Genomic DNA, 26267 nt, shown 5'->3' on the forward strand with positions numbered 1-26267 from the left:
ATGATCATTCATCATAATTTTCCCTTCAGTGGCCAATTCATCCAAAATTTGTTCTGGTATTTGAAAAACAGCTTTAAAAAGAAACATTCTTTAACTAATGCAGCAAAATCACAACCATAGTTAAATAAGTATTTTTATTTCCAAATTAATACTGAAACACAGACCAGGAAGCAAACATTCTCCTGCACTCGATCCATTTTTAATCTGAGTGTGCACACTTCCTGAGAAGGAAGACAGAATAAAACTGCTGGTATGAAAATTTCAAGCCCAGTTCTTAATGACACCCATACAAAAAAAAGATAAGTCATACTATCCAGACACCTCTCCACCTGTAAGATTATGAAATAACAGGAATCACTCAAAATCCATCTGTACAAATAATCAAGGTCCATTGCAGGTGTCTGCACTTTTATATAACAGAACAACAGTTTGCCAAAATAAGCACAATTATTCCAGGTTTCCAAGCCAAACAGAAAGGAACGGTGACATTTTAAACCAGTGACGAGCTTGTGCTTGTGCTAACCCCACAACCAAGGTATCATGTTACGGAACGGCCTGGACAAACAAGATTACACATCCTGCTGCTACGCTCACTCAAGACAACACATGAAAGCAACAGTGTGTCTTAAGAAACAGTGTCTTTTAAGAAATAATAATAACAGAAATGAAACATATTAAGACTTATCTGAAAGAACATGTTATTAAGGTGTCTGTGAGTCCTACCCAATGAGTTCATCAGCAAAGAAGGCAAACAGTGCAAAGAAATAAGAACGAGTCACTATGCGGTTTGCCTAACACATTGTGAAGTTGTTCAGGGTTCGATGCTTTACAAAAATGGAAGCACATGTTGTAAACACACTTAAGAGTAAACATGGGTGCACACACTTCAACAACTTGTAAGTACACTTGAAACACAAATAAATAACGGACTTCATATCAACATACATACAGCAAATTGCGCCTCGTTTCAGAAGACACAACAGATTCAAAACATGACAGCAAACCCCAATTCTACACTACTGAACCCAGTTACATTGAAATTCAATTTGTAAAACTCACTTGTGCCCGGTCCCCTCATGCTCATTCACACACCAATACCAAGGATGCCAGAACATTTCCATCTGAGATATACACATATGTTCCTGCATGAGGCCAACGACACTTAATTATCTGATAAAATAGATTTACATCAATATAACAGAAATAAATACAGCACTTAATATAAAATGAAACATTCTCTTTGGAAAGAAAGGCTCAGAAGGGAAATAGTGAACCAGTTGGTCAGTGAAAAGACAGTTTTCCTGTGGCAGAGTCCTTTGCTCTCGAGCAGATGAGGAAATAAGCAGAGGCTCCCCGAAATCATGGTCTGCTCCACCTTGCTAAGTAGCAACCATACAGGAAGATCCCCTGAAAAACTAAATGGCACTCTAACACCACCCGAATGGAAGTCCTTGACAGAACCCTGCTGCAGAGCCACGGATATCTGCTATGTCCTCCCCTCCTTGTCAGCAAATAGCTGGAAACGTTTTGCCTCACTCCAGCTTTGACATCTCATATCTGGTCGTCATGATTTCCTGGGAAACAACATGCAAATATAAACTATATGATTTTGTCTGGGTTTCAGTTTTTACTTTCAGACAGAAATCCCTGAAAACCAATGTTAATACAAGGCTGTAGAGGACACAATACCCTTGTCAAGCTTTCAATTCTTGCCCAGCAGTGGCAAATTTACCACTCTCTTCCATGGAATTTTTTAAACAATGAGCTTGTCATTGTAGAGAGAGTCAGATAAAAGCTGGCTTCTCATTGTGAGTTGGCAGATTTTATCAGCTGCAGCTAGTTAGCTAGTTACTGGTACTTATAATCATACCTATATATGGTTCTAATGTACTATAGTATGTCACTGCTGCACAGGCTGCAGAAACAGCAGGTTAGGCAGCAAGAGCCAAACTGTTAAACTGAGTGAAGTTACTCTTTAAAGGCAGTGTTGCTCTTTGTGCAGTACAATGTACACCACTTTGAATGTGTAAATAGCCAATAAAGAACGTGTCCTTTGAGGTGTCTGCCGTGACTAAGTAACATTTCTAAGCTATGGTTAGACAATCCCACTTCAAGGGAGGAGTTAAGCTACAGCAGCAACAGTCTTAGAATGTGCTTTAGTGTAGCCATGAACAGATGTTAAAATCCATATAGGTCCTGTCACTGTCCCTAAATCATCACTAATACAGTAACTCCAAAGTTAGACCATAAAATTATCAAACAAGGTTTTCTTCCTTAGTGTTTTTGGACAATGTTACTTAATATCTCCACACATCTAGTTAGCTCTGTTAAAAGAAATTTCATGTTGTGTGTGAATCCTCTTTTGTGATTCATACCTCATCTGAGTCCAGCAGGACAGGTAGAGCTCTGCGGTGACAAACAGCACAAAGGAGAGACTCTGGTTAGAATAACATTTATATGAAAACACCGTTCTGGAGAAATACATATAAATTTGATAGGATGCTTACACATCAGTAAGAGAGCTAGGAATATTATCCTCCACCCACTTCAAGTCTTCATCCTGGACAAGAGGAAAAAGAAGATGAAGGCTGCCATCTGCTGAAATATGTGACTTGTACAGCTGCATTTCCTAAACTTTGATAGCTACTTTTATGACATGCTTGATTTTGAATAACCACACCAAATTAAACTAGCAGATTCAGAACCATTTCAAACCAAGTGTGCAGTAGTGTTACTGACTGGGTTTGTTTCAGCAGGCCTCACTGTGCCATTCGTCTCATTTTTAGAAGCTCTCAACTTTATGCCATCAGCTGTGAATTCAAAAAAAAAAAAAAAGAAAATTGAGGAAAACACCAGAAAGAGAAGAAAAATATAAATAAATAATCATGATAAATATACTCTGAATGTTTGCAATGTTCTGGGTAGAAGTAAGAAAGTAACATGGTGTTACTGTACCAAAGTTTGTAGAGGTGACAAACTCCTCAATCTCCTCATCGTCAGAGTCGTCAATGAGAGGTGTGAAAGCATACCTGTAGAGATTGAAATTAAGTGATTAGTAAAATCAATCACAAATAGAAATGTTAGCAAATTCAACAGTCCTAATGTACTTCTTGCCTTTGGTTGTTTGCAGATGGTCTCCATAAAATCATTATGACGAACAGAATGACAGAAAACAAGAACCTCCAGAAAGCATCTTCCACCCACAGCTCAATCCAATCCTTTTACAGAAAAACAGATCAGATTATCAATAGTATGTCAAACCCCATTTCATTTTTTTTCACATCACTACAGATATGGACATGCCAAACTACTCACAGACTGGCAATCTGCGAGCCTGAACTTCTTTGCTGTCCACGCCATGAAAATGATGGAAGCTGGGGGAGAAAAGGGCAAAGTATGAGACACAACTCTTCTTCCAGGGAATAATATTTAGAACTTCAGTTCTTACAGGTTTTATGTGAATACAGTATTAACAATTAATAATCATAAATGCTAGCAAAGACACAGTATATTCTATCATAATGGCAAGTGTAGTATTGCTACTTACCAATGACAGCAAATATCAGTGTGTTTGTAAAGTGTCTGTAAAGAGACAACTTGACAGGGTTTCTCCTCAGCTTCAGAGTCTTGATGGTTTGTGCCAGGCTGACAAAGATGTTAGTGGCAGTCAAGGTAAACATGTGGCACACATTACAAAGAGACTATATTGCAAATGAATCGATGGGACATTATAATGTCCACATATGACAATGTTCATGTTTTGCATTAGTCCTTACTACTCTTACAATTTCACAGTTCAACTTATTAACGCAAACATAAATGGAACAAATACAAAGTGGTCACATTGCCAAGTAACTAAGAAAATAGGAAATAAATGTTGATGTCAGAAACAGCCCATCCTGCTAAAGTTCGGCACTCTGGTGACTAAGGTTTTGGTGTCTTCAGAATGAGCTGGGGCAGCGTAATTGTCCCATTTCCACCCAGTCCCAACTAGCTGCACCTAATGATGTAGACAAGTGAAATGTGCGTATATGTTTTGATTTGACATGTTGTCTCCTTTTTTAATTTATTGGCTGATTCATGTACAGAAGTAGTCAAAGACAAGTGTGGTCAAAAATTTAAGTCCTTGTCAAAGTGGTACCTCGGCACGATAATGACAATATGGACCATGAGACGATGTCAATTTGTCAACAATAGAAACTACGACTGTTGAAAATCCTTTTTGATCACTTTCTAAATGGGTTTTTCAAAAATGCACTATAGTAATATTTATGTAAATATATTGTAATATGAAATTGTATATTAATATATTTTCACATAATTGGGTGGTGGATGGCCATGCAAATCACTAGTTCCTGCCAAAGTCAAACCAAGACTGTTCATTAATGGCATAAAAGTAAAATTTCATTGATTATGCAGGAAAGGAAGCAGCAACAACTGAAGACATTAAGAGCAATTAAAACATCAACCAAATCAAAATGAGTTTTGATTCAGCAGAGCATGAATAATCAATGTGAGGCTGTTTCTTCTGAGATGCACTATGTTTCTATGCCAACTCATGCTTTAACTGTTCTTTCACTGCTAATTATGTGGCAAAGGGAACAAGACAGCCACTGATTAAACATTCCTGCTCTAATCTGGACTCATGTGAAAGAGGACAGGGGGCAGAGGAAAACCACACAAGGAAAGATATTAGGTGCGCAAAAGGATATCCACCAGCATAAAGAGGAATCAAGCAGAGCCAGGGGAATGCTGGCCAGCAGGGCCAAGTCAGAGTCTTTCGCCTAGGGGGGAGGGTAGAGCAGGACCAAAGGGAATAAAGAAAAGGAGAAAGATGTGGAAAAGAAAAATCACAGATAGGATGAGAGACAAAAAGGCAGCACAGCCAGTAAAAAAATAGAACAATTGGCCAAAGTGCAAAGAAGAACATACCAAATCATCCAACCCAAAAGGCAAGAAGACTTATAATCACTTGGGCTCAACTGAGTAACAAATACGTTAACCACACTTTGTGGTAATAACAACTTATAAGTCATAACTATTGATATTGCCACTGAAGGAGGAGTACATTGGAAGGATATGAACCAGATGGCACAGGAGTCAAACACAGCCAGAATAATTTCTGTAATGAGAACAGGGCCATTGTCTTGACCCTTGATTTTTGGACACCCCCAACAAATCAAGAAAACAGTAGCTGGTTAGAACTCAAATTTGAGGATTTGTTTACATTCCTCTGATCTTTGGGATTTAAATTGTAACTTCTGATATCAATGTGTTTTTAATAATCTCACCTATAAAATAGAACAGAACTCACCCCAGAAATCCTCAGGACACCTTCAATGCTGGCAAAGCCAAAGTAGAGGATGCCGAGCCCCACAACTCTGTGCATTACTGTCCCCAGTCGAGGCCTTAAACAAAAGAGGCACAAAGATCATTTAAGAATCAGACGATTATGCTTGTACAGTAATTTCGATGTTCTTCCTCATTTAATAAACAACAATTTGTGTATACAGAAATATGCTGACATACTTTACAATGCCATAGCCAAGGCTGACAATTATGACAAGCAATCGAGCCAAAGTCCTCTTGAGGGCAGAGACCAGTTCAGCAAAGATCAACAAGCCTGGAGCTAAAGGCAACAGAAACAGGGAAAAAAAAACCCCAAATGTTACTATCTCACATGAAAAAGGTAAAAGGTATTTTGCGAGTTATCGATCGACACTCACAAGCAAAGCCAACAGCGTTGGTGTTTTCATATTCAGCACAGAAGACGGCCTTCTCCACCATGCCGAGGAATATGACCCCTGCAATCCAAAACTGGATCCTAAGCAGATCTTTCCAGTAGCACGCTGTCCAGATAAACCACAGCAGGGCGTACAGGATGTACACTATGCACATCACCATGTAGAACTACAAACAGACAGTGATGGGGTTAGTCTATAAACACATACGGGAGGAGTTCTTTTTCATTAGCTAGAGACAAAAATTTCAGACAAAAACAGTCAGTTCATCCAAAAACATGACTGACTACTCATTCAGGTCACATTCAGGAAACTCAAAGACATTTGGGTTTCAAAGATGACTTTTCACATTTTATTCTTCACAACAAGGTCTGTGTTTTGTTTTGCTTTGTATTTTTATAGGAAACAACATCCTTCTGTATGTAGCGATATGGTACTGCTTATGTTACAGCCTATAGCAAGTTTATGAGACGTACTTCCCTGGAGTGGACTGAACAAGACTGACTAGAACTCCAACTATAAGTTTTAAATGAACTGAATTTTTTCACTCATATTGTCTAACAAGTAATTCATATCAAGCAGAAATACATAAAAATGCACAAATAGGTAAAATACAACAGTATGTTAGCTGGGAAAGAATCACGGGCACATAATATGGTTGTACATACATTTTGCAAAAGGGTAATTAATATATTCTGACATAAATCACCCAAACTCATTCCCTCATCTACTTACAATCATGAGAGGCCATTCTGTGATAGAAATGTAGCCATGGCTGCCTTTCATCACTATTTTAACTGGAAAAACAAAATTCGGACATTAGACAAATGAGGCATGTTTTCCAACAACACATAAGAATTTGTTTCTGCTGGTTTTGACTCTTCAGTGTCAGCTGTTAAACAGCTTCGCATTTATGACTCAACCTCCAATTACGGAAGTCATTTCAGCATTAGCATATTGATGCTTCATTTTGGCAGTTTTCAATCAATCAAACTTTATTTCCATGCAAGCAGATATTGTTTCCCTCCATCGCTCACACAGTACGATATTTGTTCTTGATGTAATCACCCGTTTAAAAATATTTCACCTGTTAAATTCCAGTTGACATCCTGTTTACTGGGCACAATCTTAACAACCAGCAGGTACGGTCCATCCTTCCATGTGGTGGCTATGACGTTGTCTTTTACGTTCAAACTGTTGTTCTTCGAGGTGCTGCTGCTGCCGCTGTCATCGTACTCCTCAGTAATCCATTTGTTGTCTTTTTCATCCAGCTGCATGACAAAATAACACAGTGGTGATCATTTTTAAGATTAAAAAAAAACGCATATGAATCTTTTAACACTATTTATACCGTGGTCTGGGTGGATACTCAATTCTGATTGAATGCAGGCTTTCATTTCATTGCTGATAATGGATACCTTCTACATAGTTCTAAATTATTAAGCTGGCTGCGGACACCTTGACATTAGAAATATATGAATGTCAAATATAACACACAAGCTGCAAGCAGCCTACACTGCCTCTCTAATCTTCCTTTATAAGTAAATTGCTGACATAGCTAAACAGTCTTGTTAAACAAACTGTCAAATTATATCTACTGTCTGTCAACCGGATGCAACGTTATTGACTTTGGATCTTCCTAGTGTAACATTAGATTTATGGCTCACAGCAGAGTAGACTAGAAACATCTCCTGTTGCCAAGTCGTATCTGAAGTTCATCCTATTCACTGGATTAGTGAACAATGTTTTTATTGCATTGGAACCTTGTTTGTTGTAGGTATGAAATCTTCTGGTGGACAGAGTTACAGCTTTAGAAAAACGCACAAACATATAAAATGAATGGTCTATTGTTCTTCTTTTGTAAGCAACCATGGTATAAGTAGTATAATGCCATTTCTGAGGTGTCAATAATCAGGAATTAATGAATGTCCATTACGCCCTGATTACAGACACCTTGTTGGGCACCATGCCTTTACCAATATGGAACTTATTTAAAGAATTAAACTAAACAAACTACTTGATCAGCTAAAGACACTGAATACTGGTTTATTAGACACTGATTAGGTTTATTGTTTTACTCTTCTGTAAGATTTTTCTCAAATATTTGCTATCCTTAAGGCAATGTTCTATTAAAATGAAAGAACTTTTATGTTTTCTTACTGCGGCTTCTCCCTCAACAGGTGGACTGACAGGATGTGGGTCTGCCTTGGCTTTCTGAAAAACACAATAACTGGTTGTTGAGAGAAAAGAAATGCCATGACGTGTATCACTATGCAGACGAGAATGACGTAACAGGCCTACTTTGAGCATTGGAAATGAGCGCAGTCCACTGTTGCATGTTATAGGACTGTGTTTGTGTTCGATATACTCTCCTTCCCCACGGGGATTTGGATCCAGACTGTCTCCATGACTTCGCTCATACATTTCCTACAGACCATGAGTCACAATTCAGAATAAACAATTAAGCGTAGACTGATAAGCTATCTGATCATTTGTATGACATTACACTTATACTTACTTCAATATTGTTGAATGCATTGTGACAGGGGTAGTACTTTAAATACCAGTGAACAGTGAAGGCGACCTCCTCAGGACAGCCAACGGCCATAACTTAAAGAAGACACAGTCGATAATGAACACAGGAAACAAAATGGAATGGAATGAAAATTTTAGCAATACATGATGAGTATATTTTTCATGTCTTACCTTGCAAATTTATGTCAGTGTCTTTATACATGGATTTCTTTAACAGTAGTGGGCTTGAGCTCTGCAGAATTGTAAATAAAGTTATGAGTAGAGTGCAGCCAGCACATATTTTTTCTTTTCAATCAATACATAATAGGTGGTTGTAATGATTATTAGTTTAGTCACGATGGGGGTGCAACTAGTGCTGCGCTGAGCTCAATTAAGCTGGGGCCTTTCTCTTTGTGAAAAGAAGAAAACATAAGGGTCACGAGAATCTTTAATGTTGTCTTTAGGTGTGAGGGGACATGTCTGTTTGTTTGAAGTCTGTGGCAGACAGGTGACGTCTCCAGGATGGACCCTGCCCCACAGCACTGCAATAATGCAACTAGAGATGCAGACAGCAACAGAGGGAATTCGAAACTTTTCAACAGCTAAATTATTGATTAAGGCTTTCTGGTTCTCCTTGGGTCAAGTCTGGCAATTGTGCCTTAATACTGGTATGCAAGAGGAGGAACTCAAGTTTCAGGTCGTTTTTTCACTTATATCTCAGCAACAATCTGTAGGAGGGTGGTGATCAAGGGCCTAAGTAGTTACGCATGTTAAATATTGTTAAACCTGATAACACATTTAAAGCTGGGATGTGACCCTTGCCATAGAGACAAAGCCGTGTATCTTGGTATCTCTCAGGAGCTCCGCTAATTAGCGAAGAGACAGCTGTTTCACTTAGGCTGAAGCCAGCTAGTTAGCCGACGGCTAACCTTAAAGTGGATATCAGTCTCTCTTCACATGGCTAACTGCTAATTAGCAAGCAACATACAACATACGCTGCTCTTTCAATAGACACACTTTATCCAAATCTATAAAGGTAAAAATCAAAGCGGTTATGTCATTAATTCAGGACACATTGCTCGTCTGTCACCACAGTCAGCTGGTAACGAGTGGAAGCTAACGTTAGCCAGCTGATGCAGCAGTTATCCAGCAGGTTAAGTATTTCCAGTAAGATACTCACATTTACAAGTGTTATTTTCCAAAGCCCCGTCTCTGGTGCAGCATCAGCCGCATTTATGGTACTCAATAAAACTACAAATAGGACTGTCCATGAACAGAAAACTCCTCTCTTCGGGCAGCTCCACGTCCTCATCCTGTCGGCAGCAGCCATGTTAGTTGTGGATTTGAACACTCCCTCTGCAGGAAGCGCCGGGAACGCAACAGTCGGAGCAGGAAGGTGATGTTACATGCCTAGCACCTGTCCTAGCGTGGACTTTGACAGTTTTTTTTAAATCAAAACAACAATCTTATGCGGACATGCCAAACAGATTCTTATAGTTACTATCAGCCATTGTATCGCCACACTGACTAAACCCTATTTAAAAGGCTAAACCCTATTTAAAAGCCTTTAAAAGCCTAGCTGCTCCTTATCAGCTGAACTTCAAACCTGCTGTGACCTTGAAACTGAATTCCTTGAAGATTGCACATTAACACAGTTTTAATACAATGGCGTTTTTGGTTTGAAATACGCTTTTGACTATGCAAAATACTAATGTATAGTATATAATGTCTAGTAATATACAGACATCTGTATGTGACTAACGGGCACATAAAGTACATTACATGTTTGTGCATATATAGATTCACTGTATAGTTATTCTCAATAGTGATGTGCCATTTGCAATTAGAATGTACCACCTTAATGCAGTAATACAAGACAGTCTAAATATCTAGTATAGTATAGTATCTCCACTCTCTTTATGCTATTATCAGTAACTAACCCTGAATATATTTAGAGTATGGTCCTAGTTTTTAGATCACTCTCTCTTCTGAATTTGACAACTATAACTATGGGTTACTTTGCAGATTTAGATTTCAGGTAAAAACACAAGAAGAGAAGCTTCTTATAAAAGTAGAATACATTGTTAAAGGTTAAACCACCTTTTTCACTTGTAACCTGAACCATGTTTCACATCTCTATGAATTGTTAACAGTTACACCAAAGAGATTTTCTCCTACTTCTGATATGGTTTCATTTCAATAACTGTGTAAGATCAAAAGAGATCAATTTGTCCAATATTTCACAAAAGACTGAAGATTAGAGAAAAAAATGTGTATCAAACCTTTGGAAGGTTTGGAGCCACTGAACTAAACTGCCTGTACTGTAAGTTAAAACTTACTTCAGCTCAACTAGCCTCAACGGTAAAATGCTGCTTTGCACACTAATGCATCAGTTTTAACAATCTATGACTATATCATCAGGAAGCATTTATTCCTGCAGAATGAGTACTTTAATACTTTAAACACATACTTACCTACTTTACTTCATCAACTACCTCACCAACAGGCCACAGTATGTGTGTCTGAGGTGGTGGTCTGCAGCACGGGGGCCTCCACAGGAAACAGTGCTCTCACCCGTCCTCTTCACCTATTACACTTCAGACTTCACCTACAACACCAGCAGATGTCACCTCCAGAAGTTCTCTGATGACTCAGTCATTGTTGGCTGTGTGTCATGAGACAGAGTACAGATCAGTCATCGTGGACTTTGTGGACTGGTGTGAGCGCAACCACCTGTGCTTAAACGCCAGTAAAACAAAGGGGATGGTGATTGACTTCCGGAGAAGGACGCTACCACAAAGCTCTGTCCTGGGCTGCCCACTGGACTCTGTGGAGGAGGTGGGTGAAAGGAGGACATCAGCTTGGCTGCATAATGGACAAGACCTCTCACCCTCTGCATCAGACAGTGGAGGCTCTGAGCAGCTCCTTCAGCGGCAGACTGCTACACCCACAGTGTAGGAAGGAGCTCTACCACAGGTCCTTCAGTCCCACTGCTGTTAGACTGAACAACTCAACAGTCTAGTCCACATTTCCTCCCTTATGCAGACTTGTATATAGTTGTATATTGTATTGTGTTTACTTGAAAGCTGTTAATTGATTAACTCTTTCTATTTTTTGAAACTGTTTTGCACACCTTTTGCACTCTTTTCTGTTCCTGTGAGTTGTCGTGACAAGTGAATTTCCCCACTGTGGGATCAATCTTATCTTAAGTAAGATTTTGGATGCAAAACTTTATCTTTTGAGTACGTGTTTCTGCACTGTGGTTACCTTTTCTCAAATAATTGCTCTGAATATTTCTTCCACTAAAATAAACAATAAACTTAGCTCACTTTTTAGAATAAGATGTGTCAATGCTGAAAGACTGCTCGTGACTCTATTTACTCTTACATAAAATACTCTTGATTAAAATGATACTTTTACATCATTGTACCTGCTGCTTTTTTACTTTTACATGGTTGTAAGAACACTCATCGGTGTGAGAGAATCTGTGACTCTTGGAAAAATCCAATTTTAATGACATCTTAAGGAAATCTATGAATCATGTATTCTTACATCTAAGATCACTTTATAAATGTTATGTACATTTCCGTATTTACATTGCAACACAAAATTCAATACAGTAAACAATTTCACAGCTCAGTGTATTTTAAGCTTATGGAACATGTGCATGAACATGTTTGAGGCTGACACATAGACAACATCCCTTACACTGACTTGTAGGCTGGCCATGTAAAGCATGAACTGCTTATATAAAGAATGCTAGTGAAAGTCCACTTTAGGAAATGTCAAGGTGCTCCCAGTGCAATGAGGCATAATGTTTAGTACAGATGAACCACATTTATATTAAAGTCTGTATCTGCTGGGTACCAATCTTTACAGCAAGAAAGATGTGTCACTCGAGCTGTGGTCCATTGCCATCACATCTGTAACCATGTCTCCATTTGCTTGGCTTAAAGCATCACTTGACAAAAGAGGAGTGTCCACAGCAGGAGACCTCAGTGAAAGGTCTGAAGAAACCACCACCACATAACGATCATCTTCATCGTCCTCGTCATCCAGGCTCCCATGAACGTCTGCAGTAACTATTGAATTTTCTGCTGCCTGGTGGCTGCAGGAAGGTGACGAGGTGAACACAGGACGTTCTGCACACACTGCTTCTCCATCGGGGTCCTCTTCAGGAAAGCTGGTGTTGATATAGATGATATCGTCTTTGCTGGAAGACTCTGGAAACTTTTCGGTGAGCTTTTCCAACATTTCTCGCAGCTGGGGAAAGAAGGGTCGGTCGAGTGGATCGGCCCTCCAGCAGCTGTACATGATCTCATACCTGGACACAGGTAAATGACTTTTAATAATGAGCCTTGTTTTGGGATTTAGCCAAAACAACTTCACTTTTGTACTCTGGACTCTGATTTGGTCCTCCAGTACAATTAAACCCAACTCAACTTCATTTGTGTCAAAAGAAACAACACTCACAGCTCATCCAAACAGTCTGCTGGCTGCTTCAGTCTGTGTCCTTCAAGAAGGTAGTCATAAATTTCATGGTTCTGGATGCCAGGGTACGGTGTCATGCCTCGTGTGGCGATCTCCCACATGGTAACGCCAAATGCCCACTGCATGTGAGATGATATTTCATTATTTGAAAAACTTGCAGCGTATTGCACAAACTGTTGTTTCATTTGCTATCTAGAAATCCTAGACTGACTTTTATCCTTAAAATATGCTGACGCTTCAATGTGTGCTAAAATGATTTCAAATATATCATCTCATTGTATTGGCAGCACAAAATAAAACTGTTGTATTGCTCTGCCTTCAGCCTCTCTTCATGTTGCAGTATAAGACAATAAACACATTTTCCCATTAAGCTGCATGAAATTTCTTTTTGTAACACAGATGATGCCTTTTGCTTTTCATCGGATACTTTGGGAAATTTAATTTTTATAGTCCTAAATGTGCAAAAAGCAGGGAAACAGTTACCACACACTGATAAATGCTGCTGGAGAGACTGTCAAAACAAACGTTCACCACACTATAAAGAGGAAGGAGAAGTACTTATTCCTGTGTGAATGCTCTGTTTAGACCTCAGGCAAACTACTGTATTGTGAAATTCATTTGTAGTACAACAGAAAGCAATAAGCAAAAGATGAGTTAGCTGTTACTGGAGGAGACGCAGTGTACTTTCTGCCTGACACTTTTGCGTATTTGCATACAATGACTAAATACTGACAGTACAGAAAGGACAGGAGCAGACGAATGTTCTTACCACATCACTCTTTACAGTAAAAACTCTGTCTGCCAGACTCTCTACTGCAATCCATTTTACAGGCATTTTGGCAATTCTGCCCTGCCTGTAATAATCTCCACTGTAGATTTTCTTTGATAACCCAAAGTCTGCTACACACACTGTCATGTCATCACGCAGCCTGTAAAAGACAAAATAAAAAAGCAAATCAGACAAACCTCCTTAAATCTGAAAGTGACTGCATAAAATGTTTGTATTTGCGACCTACATGCAGTTGCGAGCCGCCAGGTCACGATGCAGAAAGTTACGACCACTGAGATACTCCATACCAAAAGCAATGTCAACCATGAACTTCAAGAGTGTCTGAGTGGGCAAGAACTGTGTAAAAATAAAAGACACATGCAGTTAAAAGTGAAAATGTTCAGTCTGAGGTATTATATAATACAGCGTGTATTTAAGTGTTTGGCTGATATCTTACCACCGGACTCTCTCCAAGGCGCGTGCGCAGCAGGAAGCTATGTAGATCTCCATATTTCATGAAAGGCAGGATGACCATGGGCTTGGGAAAATGCCCTGAGTCTACTTCCAAGCACACGCCTAAAAGAGGACAAGTCAGTACACACAAATGATGTACGGATGTGCGAAATGAAAATGGATCAGGGAAGAGAGTAGTTCATCACTCCTACCGAGCAGTTTGATGACATTAGGATGGTTGAAATCTTTCATGCAGGCCGCCTCATTCAGGAACTCTTCAATCTCTCTTTGAGAGAAGCTGTCCACTGACAGAAGAGAAGAAATTATGTTTAACGTGCTTTATAGTTTAGAGCTGATCAAAGGGTGTCTTTTAGTAATAAAAAAGCTCACATTTCATTGTCTTCACAGCAACTTTGTCTGATGTTCCATCAAGTTGTTTTAAATGTCCTTCCATCACAGAGCCAAATTCACCTAAATAAATAAAACAAAATCACAAAAAGTTCATACTCTGAAGTATTTTCTGTATTAATCAAAATGTAATCATATGTGTTTACTATCCTTACACGTTCCCCAAAATGAAAGTGTTCACTCACCCTCTCCAAGAACTTTCCCTATGGAGAGCAAGTTCCTCATGACCATCACGTCCTGAAGTTTGGCCTGGAGTTCATTACTAATACCAAGGTTACCAACTGCAGACAGGACACACACAAGTTATTGTGTATTGCCTTTAGCAGAACAACATAAACGTGTGTATACAGTAATATTCAAGAACATACGTGTGACTCCGATGGCCGATCGATTGTAGGTTCTCTGGGGTTTGTACTGTACAACAGGCTGCAGCTTTTCTTCACCTCCAAACAGCTGCCTGCAGGGGGAGACAGGGGAAAAAGGAAAAGAAAACGCTGAAGAGCAAGCAAAACCTCTCACTGATAGTACTACAGCTTGGTAATCAGACACAGGCGGAGACGGATTGAGTGGTCATAGCGGAGCGCTCCAAGTTGTCAGATACTTCCTGAGCTACTGCCTGTGACACATTCCTGTCCATATCCTGAGTGGCAAGAATGAGTCACAGACATCACAATATTGGATTCCAGAGAATTAACAGCTGGTTGTTGTCCAACTCTCCAGCTGCACAGTTATTATTGGCCTCAGGTGCAGTCAGTGGTGATTAAGAGGAAGTACAAGCAGTTTTTATCTATTTATTAACAGAGCCCGGAAGTTTTCAGTTTTTCAAGTTCTACTACAGTGTACTACTGAGGAAAGATTACACACCACCCCAGGTGCTGACACAAACTGAACTACTGCATCATGGATAACAAATACAAATCTGTAACAATTTCTCCAAAAACAAATAACACTTTGAGCAAGGTTGGTAATTAAATCAACACCATTATTGCACAGAAGGTCAAAGATTATCAGCATACCCAAAGCAGGAGTCAGAAGTCCTGTTGCGTAGACAGATTGCCCCCGAAAGGATAAGCATCAGAAGACAGAAGCCGCACACCACGCTCAGTACAATATAGAAAGAGTCTGGAACCCCGGTTTCAGGACTGGACGATGGGGACACGATTGATTCTGAGATGTGAAGAAGAAATGAGTAGCATTTTCAAAGCTTAGAAAAGAAACTTTCAACAAATGGGACATCCAAAATCCAATATTCAGGATTTATCTGAATTATATTACCATAGCCAATAGCATACTTCATCATGGCAGTAATGATAACATCAGCTCATGTCCCTTTTTAATTTAAGATGATAGCAACATGTTCATGGAAGAGTTATTTCAGTGTGAATCAGTAAGCATACGGGTTAGATCCCACAATCATCTAACTTTAGTCTTTTGTATTTTTTGGCTTAACCGTTTACTATTAATCAGGAGGCAGGATATTAAATTGTGTCTAGAAAATGACTGTTGTTCTACAATGTGCATAAGTTTATGAAAAGAATAAGATAATGCTGGTGGATCAAAAACTAAAGACTAAACCTAATCATAGGTCTACAGCCACGCCAGCGGGTCTGTTGGACTGTACTGAGGAATTACTTTAAGCTAAAGGCTAACATGTGTCAACCAGCTTGTTAACATGCTCAGAATGACAATAATAGAATACTGATGCTTGCCATGTTCACCATCTTAGTTTTGCTTAGCATGCTAACATTTGCTTATTAGCACTAAACACAAAATAAAGTTCAGGCTGATGGGAATTCTATTATTTTTTCTGATATTTGGTCATAAACTAAAGTTGACCAAAGCAGTTGACTGACGCCACAAGGTAAAAATACCGAACAAAGACCTGACAAGCAGTACTCATAGGGCAGTAATGTTATTCAAGTTGGCCAGATTATACAGCTCCGAGATGATGATATGAGGAAACAAATCAATAAAGCAGCTTACTGTTCTCTGGTACAAACAGCCAGACCCGTGGGCTGACCATGCCGCTCCCAGCCTGTGTGCATGCAGCCACCTCCACACTGTAGGTTGCGTTGAATTCCTGCACTTCTACAAAGGCCACGGTGGAGTTTCTGTGGATCTGAAATAACACACAACAGAGATCATTTAAATGTGTCTAGTCTACTGTAAGAATTAGATTTCTCTGAAGACCTCAGGTGAGGCATGAAACTGAAAGAGAAGCAAATTTTTAAGACTATGATGGGAGATAATATTGTGGCACAACAACTTTGCTGCATGTCATGCATTTTGTCTCACTGCGTCTCCTTCTCCTTTTATTCTCATTTCCACTTCATGCACCTCAACAAACAAGAAATGCAATTTAAAAATCCCTTAAAGCTGAGTTCATATGAAGCCTTTTTGGAAAATCCCAAGGAACTGTATACTGAAAATGACTATATATAACGAAACTTTCTATAAAGAATTAGGGAAGGAGACTAACAACTTTCTGGATATGCTCATGTGCTGCACTGGGAGGGAGCATGTGACAGACATAGCCCTGTATTTCACAACACCACAGCGCAGCATCTCTCCGTGCTTTAGCAATGTGCTGACCATCAGACTGGCAACACTGAACCCATGATTAATGGTCTATAACGTCTGTGGAACCAAAGAGAGGGCAATGTGTGGTTAAAAATGTTCTGACAACAGCAAATCCTCAACAAATTTTGGGAATCAACATCAGGTTTGAAAGAAGATGAAGGCACCACAACCTTACACACAAAGCATACAAAATTACAAGTTAAAATAAAGTACTCTTCTAATCTGGAGTTTATTTAAATACCCATTTCACCATAAAGCAGTTTTATAGGGAAAGGTGAGTCTCGGGATTAAACAAGTTGCCCTTGCGCACATTTCCAGTCATTCGTACTATTACAAAGCCTTTGTGTGCAATGACATCACCAACTGACTGGACGATGCATAAGAATATTTGGGCCGATGGTACACATCCCGTTGTATTCATATTCCATTCACTCTGTGATGACTCAGGGCCACATGCTGAACAAAGAACACTGAATGTCACTTTTCACACCATCAGCTTCCTTTAACTATGATCCAGACAGGAAGGACAGGAAACACACTATTGTACTAGAGAGAGCACTAATGCTGGAACAGAAACACTATGATGCACAAACAGAATCATGGGATGATGCACCAACCAAATGATGTGTACAAAACAACTTGTTATTAAAACAAAAAGGTGCCATTTCTTACAGTGTATCGAATAACAGGCACTTGTCGTAAATGACTTTTGCTGCCTTGCTGATTCTTGAGAGGAGTGGAAAAACTGTTGTTGACAGACAAAGGGGAAGCTGACCTCTGGTTCGCAGGGCAGGACAAAGGGAGGATCAAATATTTCCAACATGAGCAACTAATTCTTTTCATATTTGTCATACATTAGTCACTGTAATCAGAAATATTCAAAACATCAACTCTAAGACACCAAAAAAATTAAGACACTGTCTGGAAAGTAAATAAAAACAGAATGAAATCATAACAAATGATGGTTTCACTCTGCATTGTTCACTTTCTTTACATCATATCAGTGATCAGTATCAGTATTAAATTACTGCAATCCAAAGTGGACATTTCCTCTTGTTTCTGCCACCTCATGTTTCACCAGGTGAAGGCTTTTATTGTGAAGCAGTGACAGGAAACACAGTGTATTTGGCACTGCTGTGTGGAGTAGAACTGAACTGTTCTTGTTACCGTGGTGCTCACCTTGGTCACTTGTGTGCCATGTCTGACAATAATATCATAGCCACGCAGGATTCCATTTATCTTATCATCCGGGGGAGGTTTCCAGCTGATCACCAGCCACGACTCGTTCAGCTGTACGGTGACATTTCGGGGATGAACCGATGGCACTGTGAATGTGACAAGAAATGGGAAACAGGCATTACGGCAACGTCAGGAGTGGAAGTAAATCAAGAGACTTCATATAACATGCCAAACTACACACCAAAAATGGAAAATAGAAAGTAACATTTCCCCTCCACTGAAATCTTTGATTACAATTTGGTATGTGGTCACTTCCTGGCACAGTTGAAATCTTTCAACTAAAATATCCCCTGTGGTAGCTTTAGGAAGGAAACTGAGACCAGCTCCACCCAGTAACCACTTTGTGTTTTCTCAGCAAGTCCACTCCTATTTCCTATATGACCCTTCAGAAAAACAACACAGATTGGATGTGATATTTTTGTGACATGGGACTTGCCTTGAGCAGGTAGTTGTGCAAATTCCAATTATTACATGTCGCTACTGCCAGGAGGCTTACATAAAGCTCATTTTGGATGGGAAAGTACTAGGCTAATTACATAGCGCTATGTTCCTGAAACCTAAACAGGAATCTGTTATGAAGAGAGGGAGGCAAGAAGGCAAGACTAAGGTTCTTCTTATAAATAAGCACACAAGGTGGTGTTTAAGGCAAATACAGTGTCAGCCTTCTGAAATCAAACAGCCAAAAACATGTGTATGCCCTGGGATGGATGGGATTGTGGATTTTTCTCATTGTCTGCTGCAATCGCAATCCAAATCTGTTGGTGTACCGCCAACAGTAAACAATACTCAACATGAAAATTATACCATGGTTCCTTAAGTACTCACACACCTCCCTCTGTGGTGTTGCTCTGGATCCACATGGACAAAGACGAGGGTCCCACCTCATTGCTGCAGGAAACACTCATGTTGTACCACGTCATAGCCTGCAGCCCGGGGACGTCATACTGGAAAGGTGGCACTGTGACGTTGATGAGTCGAGTGGTCATCACCTCCCCTTTCCTCCGACTCACCTCTTTGACCTTAGACAGCATAGTGAATGTGTGAGGATCAGTCTGAGCACGTCAAGTGGAGATGGGACGGCTTATGCAGACATGGGGCTTACCCTGATGTGGCATTTAGTTAGTGGAGAGAAACCATCATGTCCAGGGCTCCAGCTCAATATCAACTTATTGGACTGCCTCTCCAACACAGTAACATTAGACACAGGGCTAGGAGACACTGGAAAATACCATAAGAATCCTTATTAACTCCCTAATATGGAGGCACGGTCAGCTTGCAGGGCATAAAAATCTCCTGGAATGTCCAACAGCACCTAACAGACCCAGCTTTACCTTTGATGTTGACACTTGCTTCTCTGGAGGTGGTGACACCCTTCGTGTTGTGAGCTTCACAGCTGAACTGAGTGTACTTGTCCACACCTGCAATATACACAGTGGAGAAGACAGTGTAGCACTTTCATTGCTGAATGAGTTAAAAAAACAAGTTCTCAAGGTCAAGATGCTGAATATTTGGACTTATCAGGCGTCATACTACAGACCAGCCAGGCACATTCTTATCAGGCTCTACATTTGGGCAAAGTGATTTTCTCACTGTGTCAAACAGATTCTGGAAAAGTAGTGCCATGTCAGCGTCACTGCGGAAGCGAGACTGAAACTGATAACAAAAAAACACATTTGAGGATGAGTCGCTCTTTTATTATACCACAAAAGTTCACATGCCGTTGCCTCTTGCAGTAAACACAAAATGAGCCTCTCCAGTGTGATGTACTGCGGTAACAATCGTTTTGCTGGGTCTCTTTTCCTGGATGCACAATTCCGGTCTTTCAACAACCACGGATCTGTCCAATTAGAATAGGACTGGGGCAGCTGCTAAATAACGTCCCTTTTGTGCTCTGTTTTGCAGTGTCTGTATCTCAGAAACCTTTCCACAACTCTAATCACACAGCAGTCTGTGAGGGTTACTGGAATCAAACTTGGGACACTGTGCTTACAGAATTGTGCAGAATACCAGAATACCTCACGAGCTTACCTTCCTCTGAGAGAACCCGGACAGGAGTGCAAACACTGGCTACAGTGTGTTTGTTTGCACAAAGATAGAAGAACCTACCTTAAAATAGGTCAGATTAAATCATTCATATATGGTACATTCACACCAAAAAAACGTCTAAAATAAACTTTGGATCTCAGGGATCAAAACTGCAAATAAAACTGAAGTTTAAGCTCTGAGAGAAATGCACAAATACATAAGCACATTTGCAACCAAGCTGTGCAAATGTAGTTACCACATGCCTCATTTCAAACTGTATGGCAAACAGATGGTCTGGGCATAGTGGGAACCAAACAGGTTTGTCTGTCGTCCCAAGTCAAACTGACCAGTCAGCCACATTCTTATATAATTTTACTAGGAAGCAAAGGGACAACAGTCAAGCTAGTAAATGTCCCAGCACTGCTGGCAGCTTTACCTCTAAGTGATATTCTCAAAATCTATGTCAAAAACATTGCTGCACAGAATTTGTTAATTACTTTTTGTGGATTTGGTCATGTTAAAATAAAGCTAGTAAAGCCAGATACAATGGATTCCAATGGTGATCACAAGTTTTCATGGTGGAAAAAGTATCACAAAGTCCACAAAAATATCTCTAATTACACGTGCAACACAATCCACCTTTCGGCTGTCTTTACGTAAGTATGTTCCAACACTCAAGTATGGTTACTTCTGGAAGAGCTTTGAGTAGTGTGACAAATCAGCATGGATACATGTATTTGCATGTATTTAACACTATTTTGATAAAACAGTGAGTGTTTCCAAAATACTATGCTAATACATGACAACAGAGAACAGGATTATACTGGATGGCGGTTTCATGAATTCATCCTTTGCCCCAAAACTAGTAAGTAGTATCAATTTAAGGTAAAAAACACAAGTTTGACACAGAGAACCTCAAGCTCATGACTCATATAACACACACGCACCCATCAATTCAAAGTCATATATTTGTTGGAAAAAAAATAAAATAAAATTCAATCACTCGCATTTCTGCTTTCACTGTACTTGGCAAATAAATAAAAACAAAAAGCAGTGTAGAAAAAATAGATGGGTCAGCCACTCAAATGAAAACACAAAATTATAGAGGGAAGCCTTCCAGCTTAGCTGCCAGAGATTTCTATGTTATTTTTCCATTTTCATATTCTGAAGCAAATATAGCTCTGTTATACTCTGTTAGGTTACAAATAAGCTTAAGACTTTTCACTCTATATTACTGTGTACCACATTTTGATGTGTATTTTTAAAAGTGAAGTGACAAACCTGTGCCTATCTGGCCACCATAAACTGGATCTCATGCTCACACATTAGACACATTAAATCATGACAAGTGGTTTTAAGAGGGATTTCCATAACCCAAATTGAATCTCCATTAACTCTGACTTCAACCTCTTTCGTACAACTGTACGATTTCAAACAATAAAAATGAAAACTGCATGCTAATGACCTTCTTTAAGATAAAACCAACAATCATTCCCCACTCTGCATAACAAAGGGACTCATAAGATCCCAGCTTTAGTGGAAAAATGGGCACTAGAAGTTTGCGTGAGGTGAGTATGCAAAAGAGTGGATTTGCACTGTTTTGTTGTGCCAATATTTGCTCCTGCAGAGAGCTCTGGTAGCCTGCCAGCCTCTGTGTCCAGCCCCTCCCTGCAGGGTAGTGGGCCGTCCTGTGAATGAGGTCTTTGTCCCTGGAGCCAACCCCCGAACAGTGTCCCTGTACAGCCCCCATTCCCTTACTGCCCAGGCCCTTGCACATGCTGGACCAAAGCACAGCTCTGAACCTTTAACCCCCTCAGCTTCGGGCAGTATCACCACACGCCGGCTACAGAAAGTGTGTTAAGCCTGTGGCGAGCTGAAAATGAAGGGTTGGAGCACACAGGGCAGAAAGGTTACGCTTCTAATGACAAATGTTTGCTTTCAATAAGAGGGCTGCTGAAGCCAAAAAGGAGAGTCCATGTTTGAAAAGACATTTTGCCAGCAACTCTTCTTGTTTTTCTAAATGTAATGTATAATTTCAAGAAATGTTCCAATGATCATTTTAGACTATAAACTGAAAATAAAATTCAAATCTGAACCAGTGTTGTTCCAACTATTCTTGACCTTTATGTTCAGTCAGAAAAATAATCAAGTTTACTGTCATGTTACCTTTAATGTAGAGCTAAAATGATTAGTTGCTTAACCAACCTATGCAAGTAATTTTTGGTTTCAGTTCATCAAATGTGAGTATTTGTTGGTTTTCTTATTTTTCTGTGTTGATAAACTAAATATCTTGGACAAAGTGCAAAATCTGAATGGGTCAGCTTGAGTTTTGGGAAATTATGATGGGCTTTAATTGACTATTTTCTAATATTTCACGAAAAACACACTAAAATATGTATTCACTGCCGCCCTATTTTAAAGCAACAGTTCAAAATACTGGTGCATTCTGGTACATTAATTTGGTTTCTTACCAAAAATTAGATGAGGATTACCATGCATATAGCCCTATATTCCATATAAGGCTACTGCTAGGAGCCAGTTAGCATAAAGAATGAAAACGCGGGGAAATGGCTTGCCGAGCTGTGTTCAAAAGTAACAAAACCAAAATGCCAGAACCTTTACAGGTTATTCATTAACACATTAATTCCTTAATCCTGATTTTTACATTGTGACCAACAACATCCTGCTTAATTGGAAACCAGTCCCCAGTTTTTATGCTAGGCTAAGCTAACCAGCCATCGGCTAATACAGACATATTTGCCATGCAGTAATGAGAGTATCAACCTTCTCATCTAATTCTCAGCAAGAGAGTAATAAAGTGAATTTCCCATAATGTCTACTAATACTAACTACTAATACTTATACCTACTTAAGGATTCAAGCAAGTGTTGCCTTTACACTGTCTTCAGTGTAGAGGTCGCAGGGGGATGTTAAGAGAAGCAAAGAATGTGCCAATGACCACTGTTAACAACTGAGCAGTGCAGCAGGAGGCCCCACTGACCGTACCATGATAAATCTTGTTGCAGTAAGCAGAGCACTGGTGCTGAGGCAGCAGAGACAAGGCAGAACAGAAACCACCAACAAGACACTAAGAGACCCACTCCACACTCCACTCCTTTATCTCTGTTGATAAATGTTTCCACATTTAAACACAGGAGGAATGTCACTAACATGAAGCAAATTAATCAGTTTAATAAGCTGTAGCTTGTTTGTTACTTCTAGTAACCTATTTTTATAACTTTTTATACAAGCCACGAGTTCCTCTAGTATAAAAACGGTCTCTTTAATTTTGTCATTCTGAAAAAAAATAAACCCACAAATAGAGCTTACTCAAAAAGCACTTGAAGCAACTTGATGCAAATGAAACAGACTTCTCAGGAGTGCTTAAATTAAACAAATAAAGTCATTCTGCGGGAGGAAATTACTTCTGCAGCTCCATTAACACATTCCAGACTGATTCCAGACTGGTAAAGGAACAAAGAATGAATCTCATGTTAGTGTGATAAACCACAAAGCACATCTTCTGCTTCTTTCTTTCTGAAGGTGTCATTCAGACTTATGTTGAGTCATATTCTGATAAATCATTGAATGGTGTGTGGGCAGAATGATGAGAAATAACACGTCTCTTCAGAGAACTTCAGAAGCTCAAGAGGAACAGAATATTGCTGTTACCGTCACAATGAAACACATATTCTCTGTATGTGTGAGAAAGAGCGAGGTGAAGAAAACTGGACCGTGTGGTTGCGTTCTCACCTGCCACAGAGTAGCTACTGGGAGAATCGTGAAAGTCACTATCAGGTAATCCATCACGGAGCCAGCGGATTTGAACGGGGTCTGGAGGTCCTACTGCCTGACATGTCAGCATGAAAGACGTGTTTCTTGTTACGTTCCTGTCCTCTGGCTGGTGAATAAATGTTGGTAGACCTACAGACCAATTAGAGATGTGTCACAAAAAAAGGTAAATCCCCAAAGAAGTACCCATCATGCTGAAACTCACCTTCCACCTCGATGATGATTGGCTGAGACTCGATCATCCTGGTGTTGATACTCAGCCTGCAGCGATACTCCCCAGCATCCACTCGCTGCACATGGTTAATGCTGTAAAACAGTGCATAAAGACTCAATTTCTGCAATCACTCTGTCACACAAATGTTCAGCCTCGTGCTTTACATACCTGACAGTAGAAAGGAGAGTCATGACCCCGTCCGTGGTGGTCTGGAGCTCGTTGACCACCAACTGTGCGTTTCTTGCCAGGTCCTGGCCGTTCTTCACCCACATGATGGTGGGCTCCAGCCTGACATTGGGGATGTTGATGGAGCAGTTGAATTTAACCTCATGTCCCTCTGACAACCGGATGGTGCCTATGGTGGGCTTGAAATGCAGCCGTCTGAGCTGATCCGGGTTCAGATCAACCCTTGGAACATGAGCTGCTATCACAGGGGGCTCAGAGTTCCTGGTGGGACGGTGGAAGTGGCTCCTGGAGAGATGAGCTGTTTACAGAGGGAGATGTTTGACATGCCTAAATACTGATTGACGTAACATCAGCAGCATAATGACTGAAAAAAATGGTTTCTGCTTTTACACAAAAGAACATGTTTAACCATGTTGAGCTTTGAAGCACAATGTTCTGCCTGGGGCTTGAGGTCTGAGAGGATAATCATCAAAAACCTGACTTCCGGTTACAGAACTAAACATATCTTTACATCTTTATACCACAAAGTACTGTTTACAGATTATGAGTGTGTCTGAGTTATTTTCAGAATCAATTTACCTGTGTATTAACATTTCAAATAACTGATGATAATAATAAGCGATAGATTGTTAGGAATATCGTGAAAAATATCAGATATTCAGAACTGAAGGTGATCTTCTTCGTGTCTTCAAGTAGCTTCATTTGTGACAGCTCCAAACTCACTAATATTCTCATTAAATCATGTATAACTGAAGCAGTATCTTTGGACTTAATGAACTGATTATGAAAACAGCTGAGAATTTTCTGTGAATGATTAATCAGCTGATCGTTAAAAGACAAGAGAATGAAAAATAATTTCTCTCTAAGAAGGAATGGCCAGTGAAATTAAGCCACAAAATGAAAAAGGAGACAGTTGATCTACTTAGTGCTGTTTTTACTGTCACCACTCCAGCCTGCTACCAGGTTAAACCACTTATTACGACTAATTAAAAACGAGCAACAGTAAGAAATGTCTGCAGTGCTGAGAAACACATAAGTCTATACTTATGTATAAACTTAAGTTTTCTATCGGCGGATATAAAGCGTGTATTTAAATCCAGCAGCAGTCTATCACACAGAGCAGAGAGCAGCTCCATGCCGTGGGTTACATTAGATGGACTTAAGCCTCACATGAAGTCAGTAAAGCTTAAGAAATCAACTCACCGCTCACCGGACTGCCCACAGTCACAATGGCTATGGTCGCCGTGAAGAGAAAAACTCCAGACCAGCCTGGAGATGACTTCTCGGCCATGACAAAAGTCTGCGTCCTTCACTGCTGCTTTCTGTCCCGCAACAGGAGTCTGAAAACTTCCACGTTTTAATTCGACCGGGACGATTTTAACTCCCGACCAACATGACCCGCTACTGTGCCTTCCACTCAGCTTGTGTGAAGACTTGTTGACCCGAGTTCAGATTGAGCAGGAGGGGGAAAAAAAAGTTTATTTTTTCCCGACGTCACAGGAGGGATGCCATGAAGGCGGGACTGAGCGAGCGTGGACACACAGGAAAGTCGTAACAGCCAAAGTATCAAAGTCCCCAAGTATAAAGTTACACTCAACAAAATCCTTGGAATAATTTTATTTCTCCTATGTTTTTGCCTTTTTTTAGGCAGAAAAATGTTCGGCCAACACAAACAGTAATATACACAAGTATGTAACCAACACAGACGTGTTTCATCTCTTCGCGTTTTGGTAACACAAATCCTTACACCAACCTGGTGATGTAGTCGCCTGGTCGCCTTCCCAACTACTCCACCACGTGGACAAACTCCTCGGTTTCTCATATTAGTCACGATATTCTTAATAAATTTAGACAA

General features: G+C 39.9%; 2 protein-coding genes across 3 annotated transcripts; both read right to left on the reverse strand.

Annotated features, from left to right (window-relative positions):
• Positions 1–115: 115 nt before the first annotated feature.
• On the reverse strand, positions 116–9726 carry tmem87b (transmembrane protein 87B). 2 transcript variants are annotated; one of them, XM_046402417.1, is made up of 19 exons: positions 9436–9726; positions 8448–8508; positions 8260–8351; positions 8043–8168; positions 7902–7955; positions 6829–7012; positions 6477–6538; positions 5727–5910; positions 5530–5629; positions 5315–5408; positions 5082–5153; positions 3548–3656; positions 3316–3374; positions 3115–3218; positions 2956–3029; positions 2740–2810; positions 2508–2560; positions 2376–2406; positions 116–1574 (listed from the first exon to the last, which is right to left on the reverse strand). In XM_046402417.1, exons 1-19 carry the CDS (start codon positions 9583–9585, stop codon positions 1533–1535), a joined length of 1722 nt encoding a protein of 573 aa, XP_046258373.1. In that variant the 5' UTR covers positions 9586–9726; the 3' UTR covers positions 116–1532. The 2 variants fall into 2 exon arrangements, with proteins under 2 accessions (XP_046258373.1, XP_046258371.1); XM_046402415.1 differs by lacking the exon at positions 5082–5153 and adding an exon at positions 4713–4784 and having other exon boundaries at positions 9436–9719.
• Positions 9727–11736: 2010 nt separating this feature from the next.
• mertka (c-mer proto-oncogene tyrosine kinase a) lies at positions 11737–25877 on the reverse strand. Its single transcript, XM_046401981.1, has 19 exons — positions 25616–25877; positions 24395–24710; positions 24218–24318; positions 23974–24144; positions 19527–19613; positions 19298–19413; positions 19025–19214; positions 18136–18281; positions 16360–16495; positions 15393–15543; positions 14745–14833; positions 14562–14657; positions 14359–14439; positions 14181–14273; positions 13973–14091; positions 13763–13872; positions 13516–13675; positions 12729–12865; positions 11737–12579 (listed from the first exon to the last, which is right to left on the reverse strand). Exons 1-19 carry the CDS (start codon positions 25701–25703, stop codon positions 12129–12131), a joined length of 2838 nt encoding a protein of 945 aa, XP_046257937.1. The 5' UTR covers positions 25704–25877; the 3' UTR covers positions 11737–12128.
• Between the last annotated feature and the right edge of the window lie 390 nt (positions 25878–26267).

Source organism: Scatophagus argus, chromosome 10 (genome assembly GCF_020382885.2).
Source record: "Scatophagus argus isolate fScaArg1 chromosome 10, fScaArg1.pri, whole genome shotgun sequence".
Lineage (NCBI taxonomy): Eukaryota > Metazoa > Chordata > Actinopteri > Scatophagidae > Scatophagus > Scatophagus argus.

Excerpts from the sequence above, each read along its gene's own strand:
- tmem87b (XM_046402417.1), bottom strand. The coding sequence starts at position 9,585 with ATGGCTGCTGCCGACAGGATGAGGACGTGGAGCTGCCCGAAGAGAGGA. Across the intron at positions 7,956-8,042 it reads GCTCATTTCCAATGCTCAAA|AAAGCCAAGGCAGACCCACA; the intron begins GTAGGCCTGTTA and ends TGTGTTTTTCAG. Across the intron at positions 5,409-5,529 it reads CTTGGCTATGGCATTGTAAA|GCCTCGACTGGGGACAGTAA; the intron begins GTATGTCAGCAT and ends CTTTTGTTTAAG.
- mertka (XM_046401981.1), bottom strand. The coding sequence starts at position 25,703 with ATGGCCGAGAAGTCATCTCCAGGCTGGTCTGGAGTTTTTCTCTTCACG. Across the intron at positions 14,274-14,358 it reads TGCTGTGAAGACAATGAAAT|TGGACAGCTTCTCTCAAAGA; the intron begins GTGAGCTTTTTT and ends CTCTTCTGTCAG. Across the intron at positions 12,580-12,728 it reads GCAGACTGTTTGGATGAGCT|GTATGAGATCATGTACAGCT; the intron begins GTGAGTGTTGTT and ends ACCTGTGTCCAG.